The sequence below is a fragment of the Penicillium waksmanii genome (genome assembly GCF_028829765.1).
Source record: "Penicillium waksmanii strain IBT 27052 chromosome Unknown utg000007l:1.0-4314555.0:1.0-4317578.0, whole genome shotgun sequence".
Taxonomy (NCBI): Eukaryota; Fungi; Ascomycota; class Eurotiomycetes; order Eurotiales; family Aspergillaceae; genus Penicillium; species Penicillium waksmanii.
In genome coordinates this window covers 328,360-349,510 of record NW_026643253.1, presented here as the reverse complement: position 1 = coordinate 349,510, position 21,151 = coordinate 328,360, and the positions used below count along the sequence as shown (strand labels likewise).

General features: G+C 49.4%; 11 protein-coding genes across 11 annotated transcripts; 6 read left to right on the top strand and 5 right to left on the bottom strand.

Moving 5' to 3' along the window:
- Window positions 1–440: 440 nt before the first annotated feature.
- On the bottom strand, window positions 441–1,676 carry N7481_006968 (aldo/keto reductase family protein; the record flags this gene model as incomplete). Its single annotated transcript, XM_057266187.1, has 4 exons — window positions 441–822; window positions 890–1,439; window positions 1,524–1,562; window positions 1,622–1,676. The coding sequence occupies 4 exons, from the start codon at window positions 1,674–1,676 to the stop codon at window positions 441–443; spliced, it is 1,026 nt and encodes a 341-aa protein (XP_057120388.1).
- An 898-nt stretch (window positions 1,677–2,574) lies between these two features.
- Window positions 2,575–3,681, bottom strand: N7481_006967 (metallophosphatase domain-containing protein; the record flags this gene model as incomplete). Its single annotated transcript, XM_057266186.1, has 1 exon — window positions 2,575–3,681. The coding sequence occupies one exon, from the start codon at window positions 3,679–3,681 to the stop codon at window positions 2,575–2,577; it is 1,107 nt and encodes a 368-aa protein (XP_057120387.1).
- A 1,648-nt stretch (window positions 3,682–5,329) lies between these two features.
- On the top strand, window positions 5,330–7,130 carry N7481_006966 (serine/threonine-protein kinase; the record flags this gene model as incomplete). Its single annotated transcript, XM_057266185.1, has 4 exons — window positions 5,330–6,164; window positions 6,232–6,304; window positions 6,378–6,606; window positions 6,693–7,130. 4 exons carry the CDS (start codon window positions 5,330–5,332, stop codon window positions 7,128–7,130), a joined length of 1,575 nt encoding a protein of 524 aa, XP_057120386.1.
- A 682-nt stretch (window positions 7,131–7,812) lies between these two features.
- N7481_006965 (MGMT family protein) lies at window positions 7,813–8,514 on the bottom strand (the record flags this gene model as incomplete). The annotated part of the gene is made up of 3 exons (XM_057266184.1): window positions 7,813–7,903; window positions 8,118–8,244; window positions 8,400–8,514. 3 exons carry the CDS (start codon window positions 8,512–8,514, stop codon window positions 7,813–7,815), a joined length of 333 nt encoding a protein of 110 aa, XP_057120385.1.
- A 503-nt stretch (window positions 8,515–9,017) lies between these two features.
- N7481_006964 (uncharacterized protein) lies at window positions 9,018–9,377 on the bottom strand (the record flags this gene model as incomplete). The annotated part of the gene is made up of 1 exon (XM_057266183.1): window positions 9,018–9,377. The coding sequence occupies one exon, from the start codon at window positions 9,375–9,377 to the stop codon at window positions 9,018–9,020; it is 360 nt and encodes a 119-aa protein (XP_057120384.1).
- A 315-nt stretch (window positions 9,378–9,692) lies between these two features.
- Window positions 9,693–10,793, top strand: cwc26 (putative cell cycle control protein (Cwf26); the record flags this gene model as incomplete). The annotated part of the gene is made up of 1 exon (XM_057266182.1): window positions 9,693–10,793. One exon carries the CDS (start codon window positions 9,693–9,695, stop codon window positions 10,791–10,793), a length of 1,101 nt encoding a protein of 366 aa, XP_057120383.1.
- A 395-nt stretch (window positions 10,794–11,188) lies between these two features.
- N7481_006962 (putative nuclear envelope protein Brr6) lies at window positions 11,189–12,792 on the top strand (the record flags this gene model as incomplete). The annotated part of the gene is made up of 3 exons (XM_057266181.1): window positions 11,189–11,300; window positions 11,411–12,330; window positions 12,433–12,792. The coding sequence occupies 3 exons, from the start codon at window positions 11,189–11,191 to the stop codon at window positions 12,790–12,792; spliced, it is 1,392 nt and encodes a 463-aa protein (XP_057120382.1).
- Window positions 12,793–13,519: 727 nt separating this feature from the next.
- On the bottom strand, window positions 13,520–13,705 carry N7481_006961 (uncharacterized protein; the record flags this gene model as incomplete). The annotated part of the gene is made up of 1 exon (XM_057266180.1): window positions 13,520–13,705. The coding sequence occupies one exon, from the start codon at window positions 13,703–13,705 to the stop codon at window positions 13,520–13,522; it is 186 nt and encodes a 61-aa protein (XP_057120381.1).
- Window positions 13,706–14,001: 296 nt separating this feature from the next.
- Window positions 14,002–15,314, top strand: N7481_006960 (uncharacterized protein; the record flags this gene model as incomplete). Its single annotated transcript, XM_057266179.1, has 2 exons — window positions 14,002–15,098; window positions 15,161–15,314. 2 exons carry the CDS (start codon window positions 14,002–14,004, stop codon window positions 15,312–15,314), a joined length of 1,251 nt encoding a protein of 416 aa, XP_057120380.1.
- A 505-nt stretch (window positions 15,315–15,819) lies between these two features.
- Window positions 15,820–16,594, top strand: N7481_006959 (uncharacterized protein; the record flags this gene model as incomplete). The annotated part of the gene is made up of 4 exons (XM_057266178.1): window positions 15,820–15,923; window positions 16,047–16,248; window positions 16,318–16,392; window positions 16,484–16,594. The coding sequence occupies 4 exons, from the start codon at window positions 15,820–15,822 to the stop codon at window positions 16,592–16,594; spliced, it is 492 nt and encodes a 163-aa protein (XP_057120379.1).
- Window positions 16,595–18,771: 2,177 nt separating this feature from the next.
- Window positions 18,772–20,781, top strand: N7481_006958 (amino acid permease; the record flags this gene model as incomplete). The annotated part of the gene is made up of 8 exons (XM_057266177.1): window positions 18,772–18,934; window positions 18,991–19,102; window positions 19,161–19,287; window positions 19,372–19,529; window positions 19,581–19,760; window positions 19,815–19,909; window positions 19,958–20,329; window positions 20,381–20,781. 8 exons carry the CDS (start codon window positions 18,772–18,774, stop codon window positions 20,779–20,781), a joined length of 1,608 nt encoding a protein of 535 aa, XP_057120378.1.
- Window positions 20,782–21,151: the final 370 nt, after the last annotated feature.

The following is a 21,151-nucleotide window of genomic DNA, read 5'->3' as shown; positions in this document are numbered from 1 at the left end:
GACAGATTATATTCAGAGCAAAGGAACTTTGGATTTATCGAATGATTTCCGACTATGAGCACTTGATAGTAGGCAGGAGGATGTATCAACATTGGGACGCACTTTACATGCTAGGATTTCTCGCTCATGGTTTAATGAAATTGAACACGAACAGCATGGCAATCATTCGGTATCCACATAGAGGTAAAATATTAAAACTGGGATAGGAAAATTAGCTTCATGTGGTAAATAAATTTCTAGGAGACCTAAATCTAGACGATCATGCTAAGCATCAGAGGTTAAATGTGTATTTTAGTAAGCATGTCTGTGAGTCCATTCAATTGATCCTAACATGCCTACTATGCAAATTGGTGAGGAATGGATTGTTTCTATATGTATTCAAGTGTCTTTCCAAAACTCCAACTATATTCCATCGATAAACAAGTTGAAAATCCCAACCCTCAAGTCAACCAATTACCCTTCTCATCCTCCCACCCAAGATCAACCACACTCCAACCCATAAAAGTCCTCCCCTTACCAGGCGTATCCTTCCAACCGAAATCAAAAAAGGCCTCATCCGTAACCCGCTGCCGTCCAGCCTTCTCGTGAAAAGAATTCAACTCTTGCATTTCGTCTTCCGTCAGTTTTGCAAGCTGTCTATTCTTCGCAAGACGGGTTGGAGAACTCGAGTGCGGAACCACGATGACTCCGCGCTGAACAAGCCAGGAGAGAATCACAGTTCCGGCCGATATATCGTATTTCGAAGATAGTGCTTTGAAAAGGGGATCGTCGTAGATGGTTGTTGTATTTGTGTATTGGCTTGATATTCCACCGGCCAGGGGACTAGGTAATTGTTAGTATTTTCGTGCTGTTGGCATTTCCGGCAAATGAAATGTAAACTCAAACCCACCCCCAAGCAACAGGTCGAATCCCATTCTCCAAACAATAAGGTACAAGCTTCAAATTAGGATTCCTCGGCTGAATCTCAATCTCATTAACAACCGGCCTAACATAAACGCCTGGATCATTCAAAAGCGGGCCCAAAGTCCGAATCGTAAAATTCCCCACCCCGATACCCCGACACTCCGGCCCAACCAGTTCCTGCATCTTCTTGTAAACTTCAATATAAGTCGGACTCTCCTCAGGATTCAGCGGCCGCGCTGGGTCATCCTTATCAAACCCCTGCGGCCAGTGCATGATATATATATCGATATACGTGCCCAGCAAAGCGCGAGATCTTTCGAATGCGCCCCGCACATCGTGAGTGTCTGAGGGAGCTAGCTTGGTGATTATGGTGAATTCTTCGCGTGGGATGGATGTTTCGCGCACGGCTTGACCGACTAGGTCTTCTGTGGCGTAGAGTCTTGATGTGTCTATTGTGCGGTACCCGGCGTTTATGGCTTGGGTTATTAGGTTTTTTACGTGGTTTCTTTCTTCGGGTGGGAATGTGCCGCCGCCTTCTCGAATTGGTGGTTTGGGGTTAGTTGTTGAGTGGAATGGAGTGGATTGAGAACTTGTGCTTGGGATTTCTGGCTAGGGCTTACTTTTCATTGCACCGAAGCCGAGGGCTGGTACCTTTTGGCCTGCGGGGGAATTGTAGTGAGTATTTATGAGGTATTAAAGACGGGAGTTAGATTCATACCATTGTTCAATTCGAAAATGGTGGCTCCTTGCGGAGTAGCATTAGATGAAGCCATAATCGGAGTTCTTCCTAGGTGCTTGAAAGAGTTGCAAGCGGGGTCGATGGGAATATCCTTCCCCCTGGGTGAAGCATTTGCTAGTAGAAGAGGTAACGACAGCAGGATGTCAGTGGCTTTAATAGCTGCAGTAACTAACTATAGTACTAGGATTATTCAGCCTGCAGGGGTAGGTGGGGGTCTCACATCAGCATTCTATCGCAAGGCTAGCTTCTACTCGCTTCTCGCGTGGATTAAGCTCCGAGGGCCGAGTGGCTAGTCCATTTAGAGGTAGCTTTGCGACGGTTTGATGTTTGTTGTGGAAGTATAGGATCAATAGCTCGAATTGTTCTACACTGGATGGAAAATTGCGCATTGTATCGATCTACGATTATTACCAGTACTACTCGTAGTATCCGTTTGCGTTTGTATGATTAAGTGATATTTGTCAGCTTATACGGCTTTATATTTGTCAGAATTGTATTTACTTTTTGCTGGGTATCACTAACTGCAGGGTTCCTGGGCATTAATGAAAAATCCATGAAATGCTCGCCGTTGAGATGTAGTTCTGTACACATAGGTCGGTGGTTTGCATGTTTTGGTATAGAGGATGTACATTGATATTGAAATATTTCTTTGGTAAAAGCTAAGAGTGTGGTATATTTATACTTCAGAAAATGGCATGGTATACACATCGACTGATGGGCAACCAGTACGATGGATTAGGTGGCAACAGCTTTGATGGGGCCACCAATGTGGAATATTTACAATTAATCAGCCCAATAGGACAAAATCATCAGAGAAGTGAAAACGCCAGGCTCAGGCTCAGGTGCAAGCGCAAGCGCAGACGGTATGCACACAACACAAGACAACGCTGAAAAGAACAGTATGCAAGCAGTGGTCAACTCCACCACGGTGTTCACAACTCAACCACCTGCGGCGCATTCGCCAGTTTTCCACTCGACCTATACATACACGCCGCATTCACCATCCACCCACCGTGTTGACTCTCTCCACCCCAAACCTGCGCCCAAACCACACCCAGTACACCATAAATCAGCACTCGCGCCGCATCGAGCCAGCTGGCCGGGTCGAATAGGTCGCGCAGTAATCCCGCTAACGAGAGAAGACGCCCGTACTTTGCGCGCGGTCGGCGCGACGCACAGAGTCGTTCCCAAGCGCGCTGGGCTTCATCCCAGAAGACGGGTTCGCGGCCGGCGGAGTTGTGGATGTGGCCGAACACGTGGAGGGCGGGTTTGATGCGCCATGTTTCGGCGAGTAGGTTTGGGCAGCCGGTTGAGTAGATGGGTGACATGTCGAGATGGGCTTGTGGTGGGGTGTGTGTAACGAGAATGTCTGTGTTTGTTGGGATGGTGCGTGTCCAAGCGTCGTGGTGGGGTGGGTAGGTGAAAGCGTGTTCGGGACCGAAGGGCATTAGTGCAGGGATTTGAGGGGCGCCGTAGATCGTGAGTGAGCGGGGGTGGTCGCTGGTCAGAGGTGTAGTGGCGGTTGGTGGAGAGGAGGGTGCGAAGTCGAGTGTCACGGAGGAGTGTTGGAGGTAGTGGATGTCACCCCAGTCAATGCGCGAGGCGGTTAGCTCGTCCAAGGATCGGATGGAAGCTGTGGAGGAGGAGACTGCGGCAAAGGAGGCGGAGGCGCTGGTATCTTCGCGATCCTGCTCAAGTCGCGATCGCAGGTCGAAGTAGCTATCGTGATTACCGCCAATGACGACCTTGTGTTGGTGTGGCAGACTGCGCAGCCAGTCGACGGCAGCTTGGATCTCACGGACGGAGCCATCATTGGCGAGATCGCCCGCATGTATCAGAAGGTCACCATCGGGGACATCGGGCCATTGTAGAGTATGTGTATCGGAGAGACAGACGACTCGGATTGGTGGCTCTGATGGTGGGAGTCGGGGAGAGCCGCGGAGACGTAGGAGGAGCTGGTGGAAAGGGTAGAGCAGGGCGACGAGAGGGGAGGAAATGAAGTAGTCTGGGATAGAACGATGGTGATAGGGGTTTGACATGGTGAGGGTGGCCCAGGAGGGAGCTGCAGAGGTGAAGAAGAAGAAGAAGAAGAAGAAGAAGAAGCGGAGGAGAAGTGCGGAGAGAAATGGATGACATCAGCAGGGGCCAACAATAGTTATTGCTCCAGGAAAAATGCAATTAATTCGGGTAAAATAGGGGAAGATTATAGAAATGAAGAGAAAATCAGATATAATATGAAAGATGTAGAATAAAGAAGAATAACATGGTGGTAGTAGTAGACATACTCGGCGGCTTCAATTGCAGTACTAGAAGAGGGGATATCACAGAGGAGAGTGGATATAGAGATGGACAGTATTAAATCGAATAAATTAAAGAGAAATAGGGGGAAATACAATTTTTTGAATCTGGACACCTATATGAATGTATCTATCTAGTGATAATCAGGGAGAATAATCAAAGCTGTGGGGGGAGAGCCCAGTAATAGAAGTGACAAAGTACTTGGAGAGTGGAGTGGATATAGAACTGGACAAGAGAATAAATTAAATAAATTAGATAGAAATAGAGAAAAATATTCCCTCAAACCAGTATATCATACAAATTATAGTCTATACCAGAAAGCGAAGATATTAAGTAACACTGGGTAGAGATAGCCCAGTACTATAAGATGCAGTAGAGTGTATAGTAAAACACAGGAGTGGTGATGGGGATACAATCATAGAAGTGTAGCATATTTTAGAATAACACACCAATTAGCAAAGATCAGATCCCCTATTGTCATATTATTTACTCAATTTATTATCTAACATTGATAGTACTACTAATAAACAGTACTGCTGCTGTCTACTACCACCACTACTACTACTGCTATGCTCTGCCCGGCTGTGCCTCCCACTTCTTCCACTTCTTCCCTCCGCACTCTCCCCTCGACCTCACCTCACCTTGCGGACTCGATTCCCTCCTCACATCCTTGGCCTAGATTGCTAGTTTACTCCCTTTTATTACTCATTGCCATACTCTGCAGTTCTCCCATGCGCCACATCCCCCAACATTCCAGGTATACTACTGCACTCAGGCCCACTTGTCGCCCGATGCGACATTTTGCCACATCCGTCCCAGCTGTACTCAGCTCTGCTGCTTGCGGAATCCGATCGTTGTCTCGATTCTTCTATCTTGATCTTCGCCTGATCGACGATCTCTATCTTGATCTTGACGGTGGGAATATACCCACTCTGGACTCATCTCGCTGGGCTCCCTTCACCTCATCTCTCTCACTGGAGTCAACTCGCCACTCACCACCCACCACTCCCCAGCCACTTACCACACTCACTCAACACGGGCCCGCAACTTCATTGCCCCGCCTCACCTTCACTCCACAAACATGGAGGGCGTTGATCTCACCAAAGTCCTAAACAAGGGAAAACAGATGGCCAGTGTCGCCGCCTCCGCCGCCAATGGCAATGGCGCCGGGAAAAAGGGAGAAAGGGTGATTTGAAGCCCATCGTCACCAGTGATGCGACCCCCGGCGCGACGGAATCGTATGTACTATTTTTCTTTCGGCTTTCCCAGCTACGAAGCTATCAGCTTCCACTGTGACCCCTGCTCTACCCTGCTCTACCCTGCACTCTGGTCGAGCTCTCTCATCATCATCCTCATCCACCTCCCATCAACATCTCCCATCACCCACTAATGCCTTTTTCCAGTACCGGCGCGGCCTCCACTGCCTCCGCCTCCAAATCCTCCGCCCCCGCCTCACGATCGCCCTCCGCCTCCTCTGGCGATGAGCTTGAAACCACCGCCGAAGAGGAAGACTCCGAAGACTACTGCAAGGGTGGGTATCACCCCGTGGCTGTCGGTGAAACCTACAACAACGGTCGCTACGTCGTCGTGCGCAAACTCGGCTGGGGCCATTTCTCCACGGTGTGGCTATCGCGCGATACCACCACCGGCAAACACGTCGCGCTCAAAGTCGTCCGCTCAGCCGCCCACTATACGGAAACCGCCATCGATGAAATCAAACTCTTGAATCGCATCGTCCAAGCCAAGCCCTCCCACCCCGGTCGCAAACATGTCGTCAGTCTGCTCGACTCCTTCGAACACAAAGGCCCCAACGGTGTCCACGTCTGCATGGTTTTCGAGGTCCTCGGAGAGAACCTGCTGGGTCTGATTAAGCGTTGGAACCACCGCGGGATCCCCATGGCCCTCGTCAAGCAGATCACCAAGCAGGTGTTGCTTGGTCTGGATTACCTTCATCGCGAGTGCGGTATCATTCACACCGATCTGAAGCCCGAAAACGTTCTCATTGAGATCGGCGATGTCGAGCAGATTGTCCAGGCGCATGTTCAACAGGAGCAGGCGAAGAAGGATAAAGAGGACAATCGCAATGGTCGCCGACGGAGGCGTACCCTCATTACTGGCAGCCAGCCGCTGCCCAGTCCGTTGAACAGCAGCTTTAGCGGTTTCGACTTTAAGCATAGTTCCTCAAATTCACACAGCAGTCTCAGCCAGATGGTCAATGAAGCAGGTGAGTGCGGTTGAGATGATGAATCGATGCTTGAGGTCCGTGTATACTAACTTGACAGCATCGGGAGACCCTCCATCGATGAAGGAGTCGCTTGGCATCGCAGAACAAGATGAACAGCAAGGCCAGCGCGAGAAGACCGCGTGAGTTACACCAAATCCTCGCCCATCCTCGCCCATCCCCACTCCCTCCATGAACTGCGCTAATGGATCACAGCGATCTCCTGGAGAGAGAGGTGTCTGGTATCTCACTCAACAAAACCTCCCAACCCGAAGACGAAATCGATCTGAATATAATCTCCGTTAAGATCGCCGACCTGGGCAACGCCTGCTGGGTTGGCCACCACTTCACCAATGACATTCAAACACGACAATATCGTTCCCCCGAAGTTATATTAGGTGCCAAGTGGGGTGCTAGCACGGACGTATGGAGTATGGCCTGCATGGTGAGTTCAGCAGAAAGCCACATATAGGCTTGTTCTGGGTTACTTAGAATCATATTACCTACCTCAGTACTAACAACTTTCATCAGGTCTTCGAACTCATCACAGGAGATTACCTCTTCGACCCACAGTCCGGCACAAAATACGGCAAAGACGACGACCATATCGCCCAGATCATCGAACTTCTCGGCCCCTTGTCCAAATCCCAATGTCTGTCCGGCAAATGGTCTCAAGAGATCTTCAATCGCAAGGGCGAACTGCGTAACATCCATCGTCTACGCCACTGGGCTTTGCCCGAGGTCCTTCGCGAGAAATACCACTACAGCGTCGAGCAGAGTATGCGTATTAGCGAGTTCCTTCTCCCAATGCTGGATCTTCTTCCTGAGAAGCGCGCTAATGCGGGTGGCATGGCGTCGCATGAGTGGATCAGTGATGCGATTGCTATGGAGGACATTGGGTTGGGGATTACGCCCGGAACCCGCGGTGAAGGGATTGATGGATGGGCTCAGGAATTTAAGAGGCGATGAGAGGGTTGGATTCGGATAGGGGGGGAGGGGATTTATTTGTCTTGTGCTGAGTTGAGTGGAGCGGAGCGGAGGTTGCAGTTGCAGTTGCGATCTATTACATCCAGTCCAGTCCAGCGACTCTGTTTGAGGTTGATCTTTTTCTTTCCTTTCCCTTTCTCTTGGCTCTTTTCCGATTTGGATTTCTTCAGCTATGACCATGATGTTGTGAGTCTAACGATCTTTTTTACCTTTCTCCATCTTCTCTTTCTCTTTCTTCTATTCCTCTTTCTTTATCTTCTTTCTTCTTTACGGGATTCAGTGTGGTCGGGCCATGTCTTTGATTTGATTTTGTTGGATATCTTCAAGTTGTTGTTCTTCTTCCGTTCCTGGTTTGAGTTGGGTGTTTTCTGTTCTTCTCTTTGCCTTTCCCCGTATCCCTCCCCTCCCACCACATCCCATGCCCTCCCCCTCGCTCGCCTAGCCCGCGTTTCCTGGCTTCCTATAGATTCTATTCTGCTAGTACTGATATATTTGGATTATCTGGCGAGAATGAGCACTGCGCTTCTGCCGCTTGTCTGATCAACGTATACGATTTGAACTGCCTGCATTGTAGATTCGGATTCGGATTCGTATTCATGTTCATTTCCATGTTCATTCAGCTTCGCTAGGTAACTCGGCCGGAAACCAGCCTACCGTCGAAAAGTCAATGTAAAATTCCCCCCATGCTATCGCCCTTCACTTCGACGCCTTCGGAGCGAAGGACGTCTGCTTGTCGTTGGGCGCTGCCGGGTCCACTGTATGTGAATTCGGGGGCGATTGGTTAGTTGTGGTCAACTTGAATGTATATGGAGATATTATGTAGAAGAAAGGGGTATATGGCAACTGAAGTGTATCACGAAAGAAAGGAAAGCAAAGCAATGTGTATAGTAAGTAGTAAGAATCAGGAAGCACAGCGCAGACAAAGGCCTTGTTTGAGGTTGAGTTTGTTTTATGCCGGATGGGACTCACCGATGAGAAATCATTCCCTTGGAATTAACGACTCGCTGCCACGGGACGGTGTCATTCGTATAATGTTGTCCAGAGTCAGCGTCGGGTAGTGATTTAAGACATACGCCGACTTGGCGGGGTCTTTGGGCTGGATTGGATGGATTGTTAGACTTGGCTTGTTACGGTCAGTGCGTCTCCCAACTTGAATGTTGGTAACGCTTTTATGACCTAGCTGGCCTGGTACGAAGGAACTTGAAGCCCGGGGATTGAGAGAGCACCGAGGAAGATCAGGTGTAAACGTACGTTCTCCTAGAAGTAGGGCAATATGTCCGTATGAGGTCACTTTTCCATGGGGGATTTCTTGGATGGCGGAGTAGACTGCGTTGGCCCATTGTTCTGCTTCTTCGGAGCGGGGCATTTTGATTTGATTTGGGAGGTTGAGGCGTTGAATTTGGATTTGGTGGACTTGACTCTTGATTGTTGTATTTCAAAGCGTACCCTGAGGAGGTCCAAGGAATGTCAGTCAGTGTGGTGATTGGTCGAGAGCTGGAACTTTATTCTTCCGGTTTTTGGGTATGGTAACTTTTGTGTTTGAGATATGCACTTGTAGAGTCAGTGGTTATTGTATAGATGACTCTGCTAGTATTGGTCATTCTTTTCCATTCGACCCAATGCTTTCTACGATCTTTCTCACTGCTGTTTGAAGTTTCATCTTTCTTTGGTCTCCGGACCTTTAGATTGCTCGGCCATGTACTAGAACATCCTTCTTGTCTTGTTGACCCGGTTAGTAGTTAGCATGTATATCATCTTGAGGTCCCCCAGCGGCGGCACAATTCTAAGAGCTACTAGTATTAACTTCCCATTTCATCCCAGATAATTAAGATCGCACTGGTATGATGGTATCTCAATTGGAAACAATTGCTATTTGCCTGTCCATGCCCTCATGTACTGAAATGAAATGTCACCATTGAAGTGTCTGCAATACGTAGCATGCCCATGTGCAACTAGGCTATCTTGCTCGCGATGTGATCCGTCTCCATTGTTGTTCTCATTCCGAGCGATGTCCAGTTGGATCTCTTGCCATAGATGATTTCCGATTTCTTCGTCGAATTCACCAGGGCATCCTCTGGGATGCTTACTTTCATCAATGTCCTGTAGTTTGAATTCTAGAAGTTCAGCATCTTTGATTCGCTCTTGGTGTCTGTAGGTCGATGCCATACCCGTAATGCTAAACTGAGTGAGGGGCTGGCCTGGCCCAAGCTTTCGCGTACGTGTTTCCATGACAAAGGATCCCAGCTCTTCAGCTTCTGTTAGTCGACCCTTCTATTAGGTCAACATGTGACTGCTACTGCATAGTTATTCTACTAGTATGTCCACTACTACTCTGTGGTTATCTAGTTCTGTATATAGTATCCTACCGAATACTACACACTATATGTAGTCACCGAGTCCTATTAGTAGTATTACGTATCCCTAATACTACTAGTTCTCTTAGCATAATTAGCATCTAATTCTTCTACTCTGTTTCCACTTTGTACTTTTGTTCACTGCGATACACTTCGGAGAAAAGATGATCCGGGCTCGGCTTCGCCAAATATGGAAGCTTCCAAAGCGGAGGATCGAACCAGCTTCAAAGTCCAAGTTAACTTCATCACAACTACCCACACACACATTCCAACCGTCGCCATGCCCGGTTCACTCGCCGATTACCTGGCGAAAAATTACCTGAACGCCGACCCAACCACAGAACGACCAAAGAAGAAGCGCAAGAAGACCAAAACCACAGATCCCTCCAACGGCCTCATCATCGCCGACGATGACCCTCCAGACTTGCGCAACATGTCTACAAAGACGGGCGATGACGACGAGTATAACCCCACTATCGATGCGTCTTTCAGATCCGCCGAGTTTCGCCGCACAAAGAAATCTACCTGGACGAGCGTTGGCGGATCCGCGCCCGGCGCAGATAGTGAACAAGCCGCCGCCGACGCGATTCTCGCATCTGCAGCTGCAGAGCGTGCTGCACGGGAGGATGATGATAATGAGGAAGGACCTACACTGGTTGAAGAGGAAAATGAGGGCGGACCGAAGATGGAATCCGGAGTTCGCGGAGGTTTACAAACAGCAGCGCAGACGGCGGCGATGGTAAAAGCGCAAGAGAAGAAGAAAAAGGCCGAGATGGCCAAATACCAAGACCCCGCCGCTGCAGATTCAGGGTCACAGGAAACGATCTACCGTGATGCCTCCGGACGAATTATCAATGTTGCCATGAAACGTGCGGAGGCGAGGAGGGTGGAGGAAGAGAAGAAGAAGAAAGAGGCGGAGGAACGCGAGGCAGCCATGGGTGATGTCCAGCGACAACAAAAGGAGACACGGAAGCAGGAGCTTGAGGATATTAAGTCTATGCCTGTTGCGAGGACGATTGATGATGAGGCTCTCAATGATGATCTCCGGTCGCAGAGTCGCTGGAATGATCCTGCTGCGGGATTCTTGACGAAAAAGGCAGCGCCCGGTGCGAGTGTCACGGGGAGACCTTTATATCGGGGTTCGTTTCAACCTAATCGGTATGGGATTCGGCCGGGACATCGGTGGGATGGGGTGGATCGAGCGAATGGGTTTGAGAAGGATTGGTTTTCATCGAGGAATAAGCGGGATCGCATGGAGGCGTTGGAGTACCAGTGGCAGGTGGATGAGTAGGAAAGAGACGGGGTATGGTTTGGATATAGATATAGTGTTGGTATACTAGTATTAATGTTGGAATGATGTGCTGGTGCTGGTAGTACTGGTGGGCGCTGGCGTCCGCAGTCTACAGTGCTGTCTATAATCTATTGTCTCTGTTCTCCTTGTAGTATGTCATCAGTCTTGCACTGTAATACATTGTACTGCATTGTAGTATTTAAAAAAGACTACATCCCCTCCCAATATAATCCAAATTGCAGTGTAGTGTCCCATAGTGTATAGTGACTAGTACTCCCCGTGCAGTCACGTTGCCGCGGAGGTGATGTTTACCCAAACAAAACTTCTCCCCACAATCCAACTTCAACCTCAACTTCAACCTCCTCCCCTCCCATCCACCAACTGCAGCCCACACAATGCAGTCCAGAACAGCTGAGAGTCCGATGGAATTCGAGTGGCAACATCGCCAGCCTGGTGATGCCAGCTCCGGATTCCATCAGTTCGCTTTGCAGCATGAAAACAAGAAGCGTGCGCCCTTCATCCCTCCCCTCCCATGCATTTCATTCCATTCTATTCCATGCGCCTTTGGCTTTGACATGGTTCCTTGCTAACAAACATCCCATTGTAGGCACATACAGCGCATTTGGTTCTCCTGAGAAGACAAAAGTCCCCGGTCTCCGCGCTCCGAATTCGCATCCTTTCCTTTTCTCTCAACAACCAGCTTCGCCCTCGCCAGCACCCTACACCTCGCAAACCTCTTCACAGACCCCCCCGATTTGGCCAGTCAGCTTGGACAACACCGCGCAAACCTGCTGAGATCGATTTCTCCTCCGGCGCAGAGAACTTCTCTTCACCCGAAAACGCAGACAACGAAGATACCCCAGAGCAGCCATTCCGACACGAACGACAAAACTCCCTGTTCAACAACCGCGGACGCTTCGCTCCCAACGCCAGTCCGGGTCGCGGGGAGATTCGCAAGAATCACTACTCCGGCGCTGTTGCCCGTAGGGTCTTCAAGAAGAGACAACGAGACAAGGAGATTGGCCGACGAGTTCGCGTGGATAGCGACGACGACAGTGATCGACCCAGCAGTAGCGAAGGGCTACCAGGCAAAACGAACAACCATAAGAGATATTCAAAGAAGCACGATCAAGCGACGAACAGCTCCGCCTTATCACAATTATTCACCTTCCTCGAATCACACCCCAATATGCCAAGCATCCTGTCTTGGTGGGCGCAATTGACGCTCAACGTATCCATCTTCTCGATGGCTGTGTACGTCGTTTGGTCCGTCCTGCAGTCCATCCGCGGCGAATTCCAGCATATGGCCGAACAAGAGTCGAGTGGGATTCTCACTGAGATCCACGATTGTGCTAGAGATTACCTGACCAATGGTTGCGAGAGCCCGCATCGCGCACCCGCGTTGAAGAAGATGTGCGATTCCTGGCAGGTCTGCATGGATCGTGATCCGGCCAAAATCGGCCACGCGAAGTTATCGGCGGCCACCATGGCGACAATAATTAACTCTTTCATCGAGCCAATCAGCTGGAAAGCGGTGGTACGTAGTGCTGCAACTGCAGCTGCAGTCACAGCTACAGCTACTCGGCAGTTCCCCCCACTATGATGCAGATCTTCGGCTAACTTGTCCTTCTCGTATCAGATTATCTTCCTGGTTGCCATGTGTGTCATGACAGTTGTCAGCAACTGGTCCCTTAGCGCGTTTAGAAACAACCTTAACAACCAGCAAGGCTATATGCAGCAACAAGGATACTCCAACTCCTCTGATATGAATAGAATGTACCACCCGGGACTGCTCCACCACTCGATGCCCAACTATGGGTTCCCTCCACAACAGCAGTCGCACCAGCTCGCACCGTCGTCCGCCGCAGATGCCGAGAAGGAAAACGTGCCCTTGAGACTTGAAGCGCCGAGTATGGATTTCGTCACGGAACGCAGTCGAGACCGCGAGGCCCACCTCCGCTCGCCGAGCCCCTCCAAGCGGACCCGTCAGTTCTCGTGAGATCAACAAGAAATTCTTAATTGGGTAGGCGTCTTTCAATTCTGTTTTCCTTTTCCCGTCCGTGGTTGGGATGGTCGCATAGCCGGTGGATTTTATCGGAATGGGTCGGGTTGGTTGGACTCGGTGGTCTTGGTCTTGGTGTTGGTATTGGTGTTCTCTTTATCGGTCAATACTTTTCATAGTCTTCCCATTCGGGTGTATTTTCTTTTCTTGTATTTAGCACTGGCACTTTTTGCCGACTATCACTTGGTCATGGCCCAACATTTACTTTCCTTGACTCCGTCGGATTACAATTCGGTTTTGTATAACGTAGCGGGATGACCCTGGAGTACATTGGCATAAACACAATTGTCTTCCCCATCGATAGTCCCTTATCCTAGAACTAGTACGAGAGAGCCTCATAATAATAGCAGAAGAAGATCCGCGGCAAACATCGCCAACTTACTACACCATTGCTCTCTCTACTGACGAAGTATTGGAAAACTCGAAGGCCGACGCTTTCCCGACAACAATTCACCACCACCCAAAACGACCTAAACAAATCTCGGCCAACTCAGATATACTTCAAAAAGAAATATGAAACAGCTCCACTACTAGTTGACTAAACTAACTACGTACTAATAACGCATCGTCCACGGCCGACTCCGCCGATGGCCGAACCTTGGCAATTTTGCCGCCGCAACCAGAGAAAGTCCTCGGCATCGGCGAACTCATCGCCCAACCAGATTCACGAAACCATGAAAATTTTCCGTTTGGACCGAGAGCTTGATTGGGTCGTTGTGTGCATATCGGTCTGATAGTTCTCGGCATCCATATGCGCCACTGTGACGCCGCCCCGTGCCGCACCGCTGCACATGTCGTCTCGCCCATCGGCGAATTTTCTTACTCGGCATCGCATGGCAGCGCAGCGCATGGCGTGCGAATGGATGGAAACGTGCAGGCGAGCCCCGAGAAAAATGATGTTTTCAGAAGAGCCAGTGGGTGGTCGAACTCGGGCAAGGTGAAAAGTTTTCGCTTGGTTGGGATAGATCTAGGTATAATAAGCTTCCATTGTCCTGATTTTGATGCTTTTCATTTGAAGGTTTATCTATACTTTCGATCAATACACTCGCTCTGATCTTCACGCCAATTATCCTCGAATTATAATACTACAATTTATCCCGCCTACTTCGATCTACTCTCACCCGTCCACAACAAATTATCCACCAAATGCACCACGAACCCAAAACCGATGTCGAAAATAACACCACCTACCCAGAGGGCGGTCTCCAAGCCAACCTAGTCGTAGGTGGAAGCTTCAGCTCGATAATGGGCGGCCTGGGCCTAATGAACAGTATCGGAATCTACCAAGCCTGGATATCAACCCACCAACTTTCAGCCCTAAGCGCAGGCCAAATCGGGTGGATCTTCGGAATATACAATTTCATGGTCTTCTTCTGCGGTATTCAGATCGGTCCTATCTTCGATGCTCGCGGTCCACGATTACTGATGTGGATTGGTTCCGCGCTGATTATCATCACATTCGTCGCTATGGGCTTTTGCACCCTCTACTGGCATTTCCTCGTCGTTATCGGGATTCTGGGTGGTATGGGAACTAGCTTTATCTTCATTGTCCCGGTTGCTAGTATTGGGCATTTTTTCAATCGTCGACGTGGCGCTGCGACGGGTCTGGCGTTGTCAGGTGGAAGTATCGGTGGTGTGATTTTTCCACTTGTTCTTGAGATGCTTGCTCCGAAGATTGGGTTCGCATGGTCAACTAGGATTATTGGATTGATTACACTGGTCCTCCTCATTCCTGGCGTCGTTCTCGTGAAGGCGAACCACCCGCCTAAACCGCCCTCGCCGCCGTCGGCGAAGGTGTTTTTGCCTGATTTGAGTATACTCAAAAATCCCGTTCTGGCGCTTACCACGTTGGGTGTTTTCTTTATTGAGTGGGGTTTCTTTATCCCGCTTGAGTATATTGCTTCGTATGCTCTGGCTAATGGAATTGATCGGAGATTGTCTTATATGATGGTTGTGTTTTTGAACGCGGGTTCGTTTCCGGGGCGGTGGTTGCCCGGCATTCTGGCTGATAAAATTGGTCGATTTAACACCCTGCTCTTGACGAATATTCTTTGTCTGATATCTGTTTTGGCGATTTGGATGCCGGCCGGTGGGAATGTTGTTGCTGTTATAATTTTCTCGGTCGTCTTTGGTTTCGCCAGTGGGAGTAATATCAGCCTTGTTCCTGTTTGTGTTGGGGAATTGTGTCCTGTTGAGAATTACGGACGCTATTATACGACGGTGTATACCATTGTCAGCTTTGGGTGAGTTCAAGTATCCCCCTTCTCCTCCTGAGTACCTATATCCATGCTAACACGTTTCACAGGGCTTTGACAGGAGTTCCGATTGCGGGAGAAATTCTCCACCGCTGCAATGGCGAGTATTGGGGTTTGATCGCCTTTGCTGGGTGTGCTTATGCTGCTGGCATTGTGTGTTTCTCGCTGACAATGTGGCTGCGACGGAAGGGGGTGAAGAATTGAATTGACCCATGTTGGTGATTATGGTGGTGGTGGTGGTGATGAATATAATGATGAAAATAGATCTAATGATAAAATTAATAGCATGAATAGACAACAATTGCATCCAACAGGCTCCTCTCCTCACGGCCCTTCCTCACACTCTCTGTATCTCCCCGCACGACCCCGCACTCAATCAAGGCTTCCCCGCACACACGGGCCGATCCTGCGCCGAACCGAATAGGCAAGCATCGACTTTACTTTCCTCTAATGATTGCAGGCAGCGGGGAGGTATCGACTAGACTTGCTAGCCCAGCGTCTTATTATCATTGTTTTCTGAAGTTTTCGAACGAATACCTTCCTCTTATGAGAGACTCGAAGAAGCACGCAATGCTATTCGACTGATCAGAATGTCCTCATTGGAGAGGCACCGGGCTTGCCAGCCGGCCATTTCTCCACTCTCGGGTGATGCTGCCGGGACTCAACATCCTCATGAGGGAAAGACACGCGCCAGGACTTCCCCTCGGGGATGCCGCCGATGCGGAGCTCCAATCTTTATAACAGGCGACCCCGGACGTTGTTGGTTGAGCTTTTCTATTTCGATCTGAATCGCCAACACATCTCTCACCAAAAGTGAGTACTGCTGCCACCCCGCCATCTGTTCAAGCTTGCGATTTTATATGGGAACTGTTAATGGTGCTGACCCTCGTTTCCTCCCCAGTGTCTACCAACCTCGTTCCTCTCACTGTCATCAAGGGCGCCGGCTCTGAGTTCATCCCCCCTTCCCCAAGGAGAGAACGCCACCCTCGCCGACTTCCACTCCATCCAGACCAAGACCACCCACAGCCCTGCATACTTCACCTCTGGCTTCTACAAGATCGAGGCTGGCCCCGCTCGTCCTGCCCACTACACCTTCGAGGAGACTAAGTATGTCCTGAACGGACAGATCGATGTTCTGGTATGTCAATTGGTTCCACCTGCAACTTCCCTCTCTGCCTCAATCCATCCTGACACTTTGCTTCCCCAGGACGAGGCCACCGGCATCACCCACCACCTCATTCCAGGTGACTTCGCCTTCTTCAATGTCGGGACAAAGGTCAAGGTTCGTTACGACGAGAACCCGTTTTCCGCGCTCAAATCGCCGGGTCGCTCAGAAAAAAGCAATACACTGACATGGATCTTTTTCCGGCCAGTTCTCGACGAAGTCTAGCGGTCTCGCTTTCTACGCTGTTACCCGCCCTGTTCGCTCTCCCCACCCTAACCTCCAGGGCCGTGAGGAAGAGAAGAAGTCGTCTCGTCTGTAGGATATGAATGTTATGAAATAAATGATAGATGCAATAGATACCGGCATTGCCTATATGGATTCTTTCTTGCTGTAATTGAGTAAGGTGTGGCACACCCATTGATGTATGCCCTTTCCCTGCACTGTAAGCTTGACATGCGAATTGTCGCGTTGAAACAGGTAACTTGGAGCTCTCTTTTGAGTTGAATTTAAATTGAGTGGGGTAGTAGTTAGTAGCCTAGTGCAATCATGGGATGTATATTTTTACCAAAATGGATGATTCTGAGACCAGGGGCATCATGTTACTCAGAGGCTTAGTCAGTTCATGGCAACATAGTATCAACTTCTTCGAGCCTCAGCTATACGCATATATTTATGATCCCCCTCTCTCATCATCGATGAGTATATGGTCATCCATCAACTGTGGACAATATATGCATTGATCCTACATCCACTGATCACCCACCTATAGCGTAAATCCTGTCAGTAAGCGTTACATACTACTGTCATGTCGAATTATGTCAAGGATAGTCTACATTCACTAGGCACAGCAATCGCCCAGGCCCAGCCGCCCACTACTGAGGTAGCTGTCATCATTTCTTTTTCATTTCACCCTCCCTCCCCACTACCAATTCTGCTCGCGAAACGGAAGAGGCCCAAGGAGGAAGGACATCGTCGATACTTAGACCTGATTATCACGATCACAAGATTTTTATAATTTATTAGAAGAGACATGACAATAGTAAGAGATACGATTACCCGGAATTTTAATATCCTGGGTAGCCTCACCCGCGCTGGAAGGGCACAGCTGAGTACTCCGAAAAGAATCCACCTGCTCCCCTTTCGATCAATGAGATGTTGATTTGGAGATCGAGCGAGTAACCCAAGCTTCGGGAGGCGCGGGCGTGAGTCCGGGGATGAATGCCTCCCGGCGGCGCCTACCTCCAGGGCTTGTTGCATCGTCTTGCTTTTCGCCAGCGCCTGCCAGTGTGTCCAATTCACTTTGGTTTCCTGCGAGGAAAGGGGGTAGCCCTTCTAAAACACCCTCCTTCTCACCATTCTCCGTTTATTCATTTCTTCATGTCTCCATCCCTTCTACACTTATTCTTTCACGATGGACTCGGAGACTATTTTCATGCTCTTCTTCTTCTTTCTGATTGTGTTGCTTTTCTTCTTTCACAAGGACCTGGATATGAGGCAACACACCTGGCATTTATACCTCTCGAGACCTGTGATCTTGTAAGCAAAGGAGGGCTAAAGATCTCAACCAGTGAGTCTCTGCAGAGTCCCCAGAGGATTACTTACCCTGTCCGCGTCGCGCACCGGAGAAACGATTCCCATGTTAAGAGCCCTGGAACAGTCGGGAAAATAAGAAAGCATCATTTCGGTTTCCAGAGCCCACTCCGGGTTGGCAAGCGCAACTTTTAATCACCAGCTGTGATTGAATAGGCCAACCTTAGGAATGTCGGTCCCGATCTATCTATCGCATCTTCTCTGATAAGCTTAAATCCAGGCCCCACATGCCGACCATCTGGATGCCGATGCCGACGGTCACACCACTCAATTTTGCCGATTTAAGGTTGGAATGAAAGTGGAATTCAGGTTGACTTGTATTTCGCAGATGATTCTTCCATGTCATAAAGTAGACGCTTCATCTCATACATTTCTCTGGGCTGTCTATAACGTACACACAGACCCAGCTGATCTCATCGTTGAGTTTATGGCGTGCGAGTTCTCCACTTGTTCCTGACCCTTTCAACCCTTTCAAACCCTACGAGCATGTACGAGTACTCACACAAGTCTCTAAATACACTGGTAACTACGAAATTTCTCTACCACATTGGCTTCTATTATTCCCGTTCAGTTTTCGCACAATCCACTGGTAGCCACACCAGCTGCGCACAACCGAAGTCCATTCAAATCCACCACAATCCACAACCCCAATCCACCGCCCACAATAAACGCAGCGCGACCGTGGCCCATCACGACATTTTCAGCAAATGAACGCAGCCCACATTCAAATGTTACCACACACAATCACAAGCACGGTGGATCGGAGAGCACCGTCGGCCCCGCAGTCTCGTGTTGATCAAAATGGTTGACCTGCAGCTTTTTTTCTCTCTTCAACGCATCCCTTGCGCAGCTTTGCATTTTTCAGATTTTCGCATTTGAACGATCAAGCTTCAATGCGCCGAGACGATGGCGGACAAAACTGACATCGATGCGGTCGCATACCGCGCGACGGATACTGAGAATAGCATCAAGAAGACGAGCAGCCCAATCGATGGGGTTAAGGATCCATTTGAGGCGCCGTTGAAGCGCCAGCTTAAGTCGAGGCATTTGCAGATGATCGCGATCGGGGGTGAGTTCGACTCTACTCTGCTGCTGGGTATCTGGATTCAGAGACTAACTGAGTAGGTATCATTGGACCTGGATTGTTGGTTAGCTCTGGAAATGCTCTCCATGAAGGAGGTCCTGCTGGTGCCTTGATCAGTTTCCTCCTGGTTGGATTCAGTGTCTTTTTTGTCATGTTGGTCAATCTACTGCAATGCAAGGCGATCCGATGACAGACTTGCTGATCATCATAGGCAATCTTTGGGCGAAATGGCTACCCTCATTCCTGTCACCGGTTCTTTCATCGAATATGCCGAGCGTTTCATCGACGATTCTCTCGCGTTTGCATTGGGCTGGGCATACTGGTGGCTATGGGTGACGGTGAGTGCGGCGGCAGCAAGGAGAATTGCTCCATTTCCCGGGCCTTATGCATGGCCCAAGATCGCTAATGGTAGTTAATTTCAGGTCCTCGCCAACGAGTACAACTCGATTTCTCTCGTTATTGGATATTGGACTGAGGCCGTACCGCAATGGGGCTGGATCCTCATCTTCTGGGCACTGTTCCTTGGACTTTCGAACTTAGGAATTCTTGCATACGGAGAGATGGAATTCTGGCTTTCACTGTTAGTAATATTTATGCCTCAAGTTACTTGCACGTTACTAACAACTCCCAGGATCAAGGTGATAGCACTGATAGTGTTTTTCATTCTTGCTATTATCATCAGTTCCGGCGGTATTGGCCCTGAGCCTATTGGTTTTAAGTACTGGCATCAACCGGGTGCTTTTGCAGATTCGATCAATGGTGTTGCGAAGACATTTGTCGTTGCCGGAACACTCTACGCTGGAACCGAAATGTATGTCGTTGCGGAATCCTTCTACTATTTTGTTCACGGCTGACCGGATATCAGGGTCGGAATCACCGCTGGAGAGTCAGCGAATCCTCGCAAGGCTGTTCCGCGGGCCATCCAGCAAGTTTTTTGGCGAATTTTAATATTCTACATTGGTTAGTCACATGTTTCTCCTGGACGAAACGTAGCCTAACTTCTCCCAGGCACCATATTTTTCATCGGAATCCTCATGCCATACAATGACAAGAGACTTCTTGGCGATACATCAAAAACCGCCAGTTCGCCTTTAACAATCGCCCTTGCAGACGCTGGGATTCTCCCCGCTGCACACCTCATCAACGCTCTCATCGTCATCAGTGTGATCTCCGCAGGCAACAGTTCTTTATACGTCGCATCGCGAACGCTACTCTACATGTCCCGCAACGAAAAGGCACCCAAATTTATTGGACGTGCGAACAAGGCCGGGGTTCCTTGGGTTGGCCTCATCTTCACCAATGTCTTCGCCTGTATTGTCTTCTTGGGCCAGTCATCCAGTGCAGGCAAGGTCTATTCGGCCCTCATCACTCTGTCTGGAGGTATGTCACCAAACATCTCTAAAATATCTGCAATCAATTAACAACTTCTAGTCGCGACATTTTTGGTCTGGTCCGTCATTGGAATCTGCCACATCCGCTTCCGCAAAGCGCTCGTCGCACAGGGCGAGGATCCTGCGAAACTCCCTTTCCGCGCTGCATTTTACCCCTGGGGAACTTATTTCTCTCTGGGCCTGAATGTATTTCTCGTCTTTTTCCAAGGGTATACCTGTTTTCTCAAGCCATTCAGCCCTGACGACTTTGTGATTAACTACATCCTATTACCGGTGTTCGCCTTGTTCATTATCATCTACAAATTCTGGAAGAAGACAAAGTGGGTCAAATTGGAGGAAATGGATATTCAGACCGGCAGAAGGGAATTTGCCGAGGAGGAAGAACCACCCAAGGAAACAGGGCATTGGTGGACGCGTCTTCGGGATGTTGTTGTCGGCTAGCCTTCAATTACCTTATTTATGCTAAAGGAACTTACCACTTTCTATTTTCAATGGCGCTCGGCATTTCTCCAAGGTTCTCAAGCCAAGGTAATCCCCTAAGCGAGCTCGCGGACCCACGCCGATCGCACCCCCAAGCCCATCATTCGGATCGATCGAGCACTCGCCGCCTCCCATCGACAGCTTGGCACCACTCGGCGTGGTTGAGATGACGCCGCTGACTAGCCGAATCTTCACTGATTCAAGTTCGGCCAGCTTAGCCTCTTCACTAGTCGAAATACATAAGTCAGGCGCTTCGCCATGGTGATTCCAAAAATTCCGCATCAGGGGACCCTCACAACTTAGTATTTGCGCCTTCTGTCGCGCGGCCTTT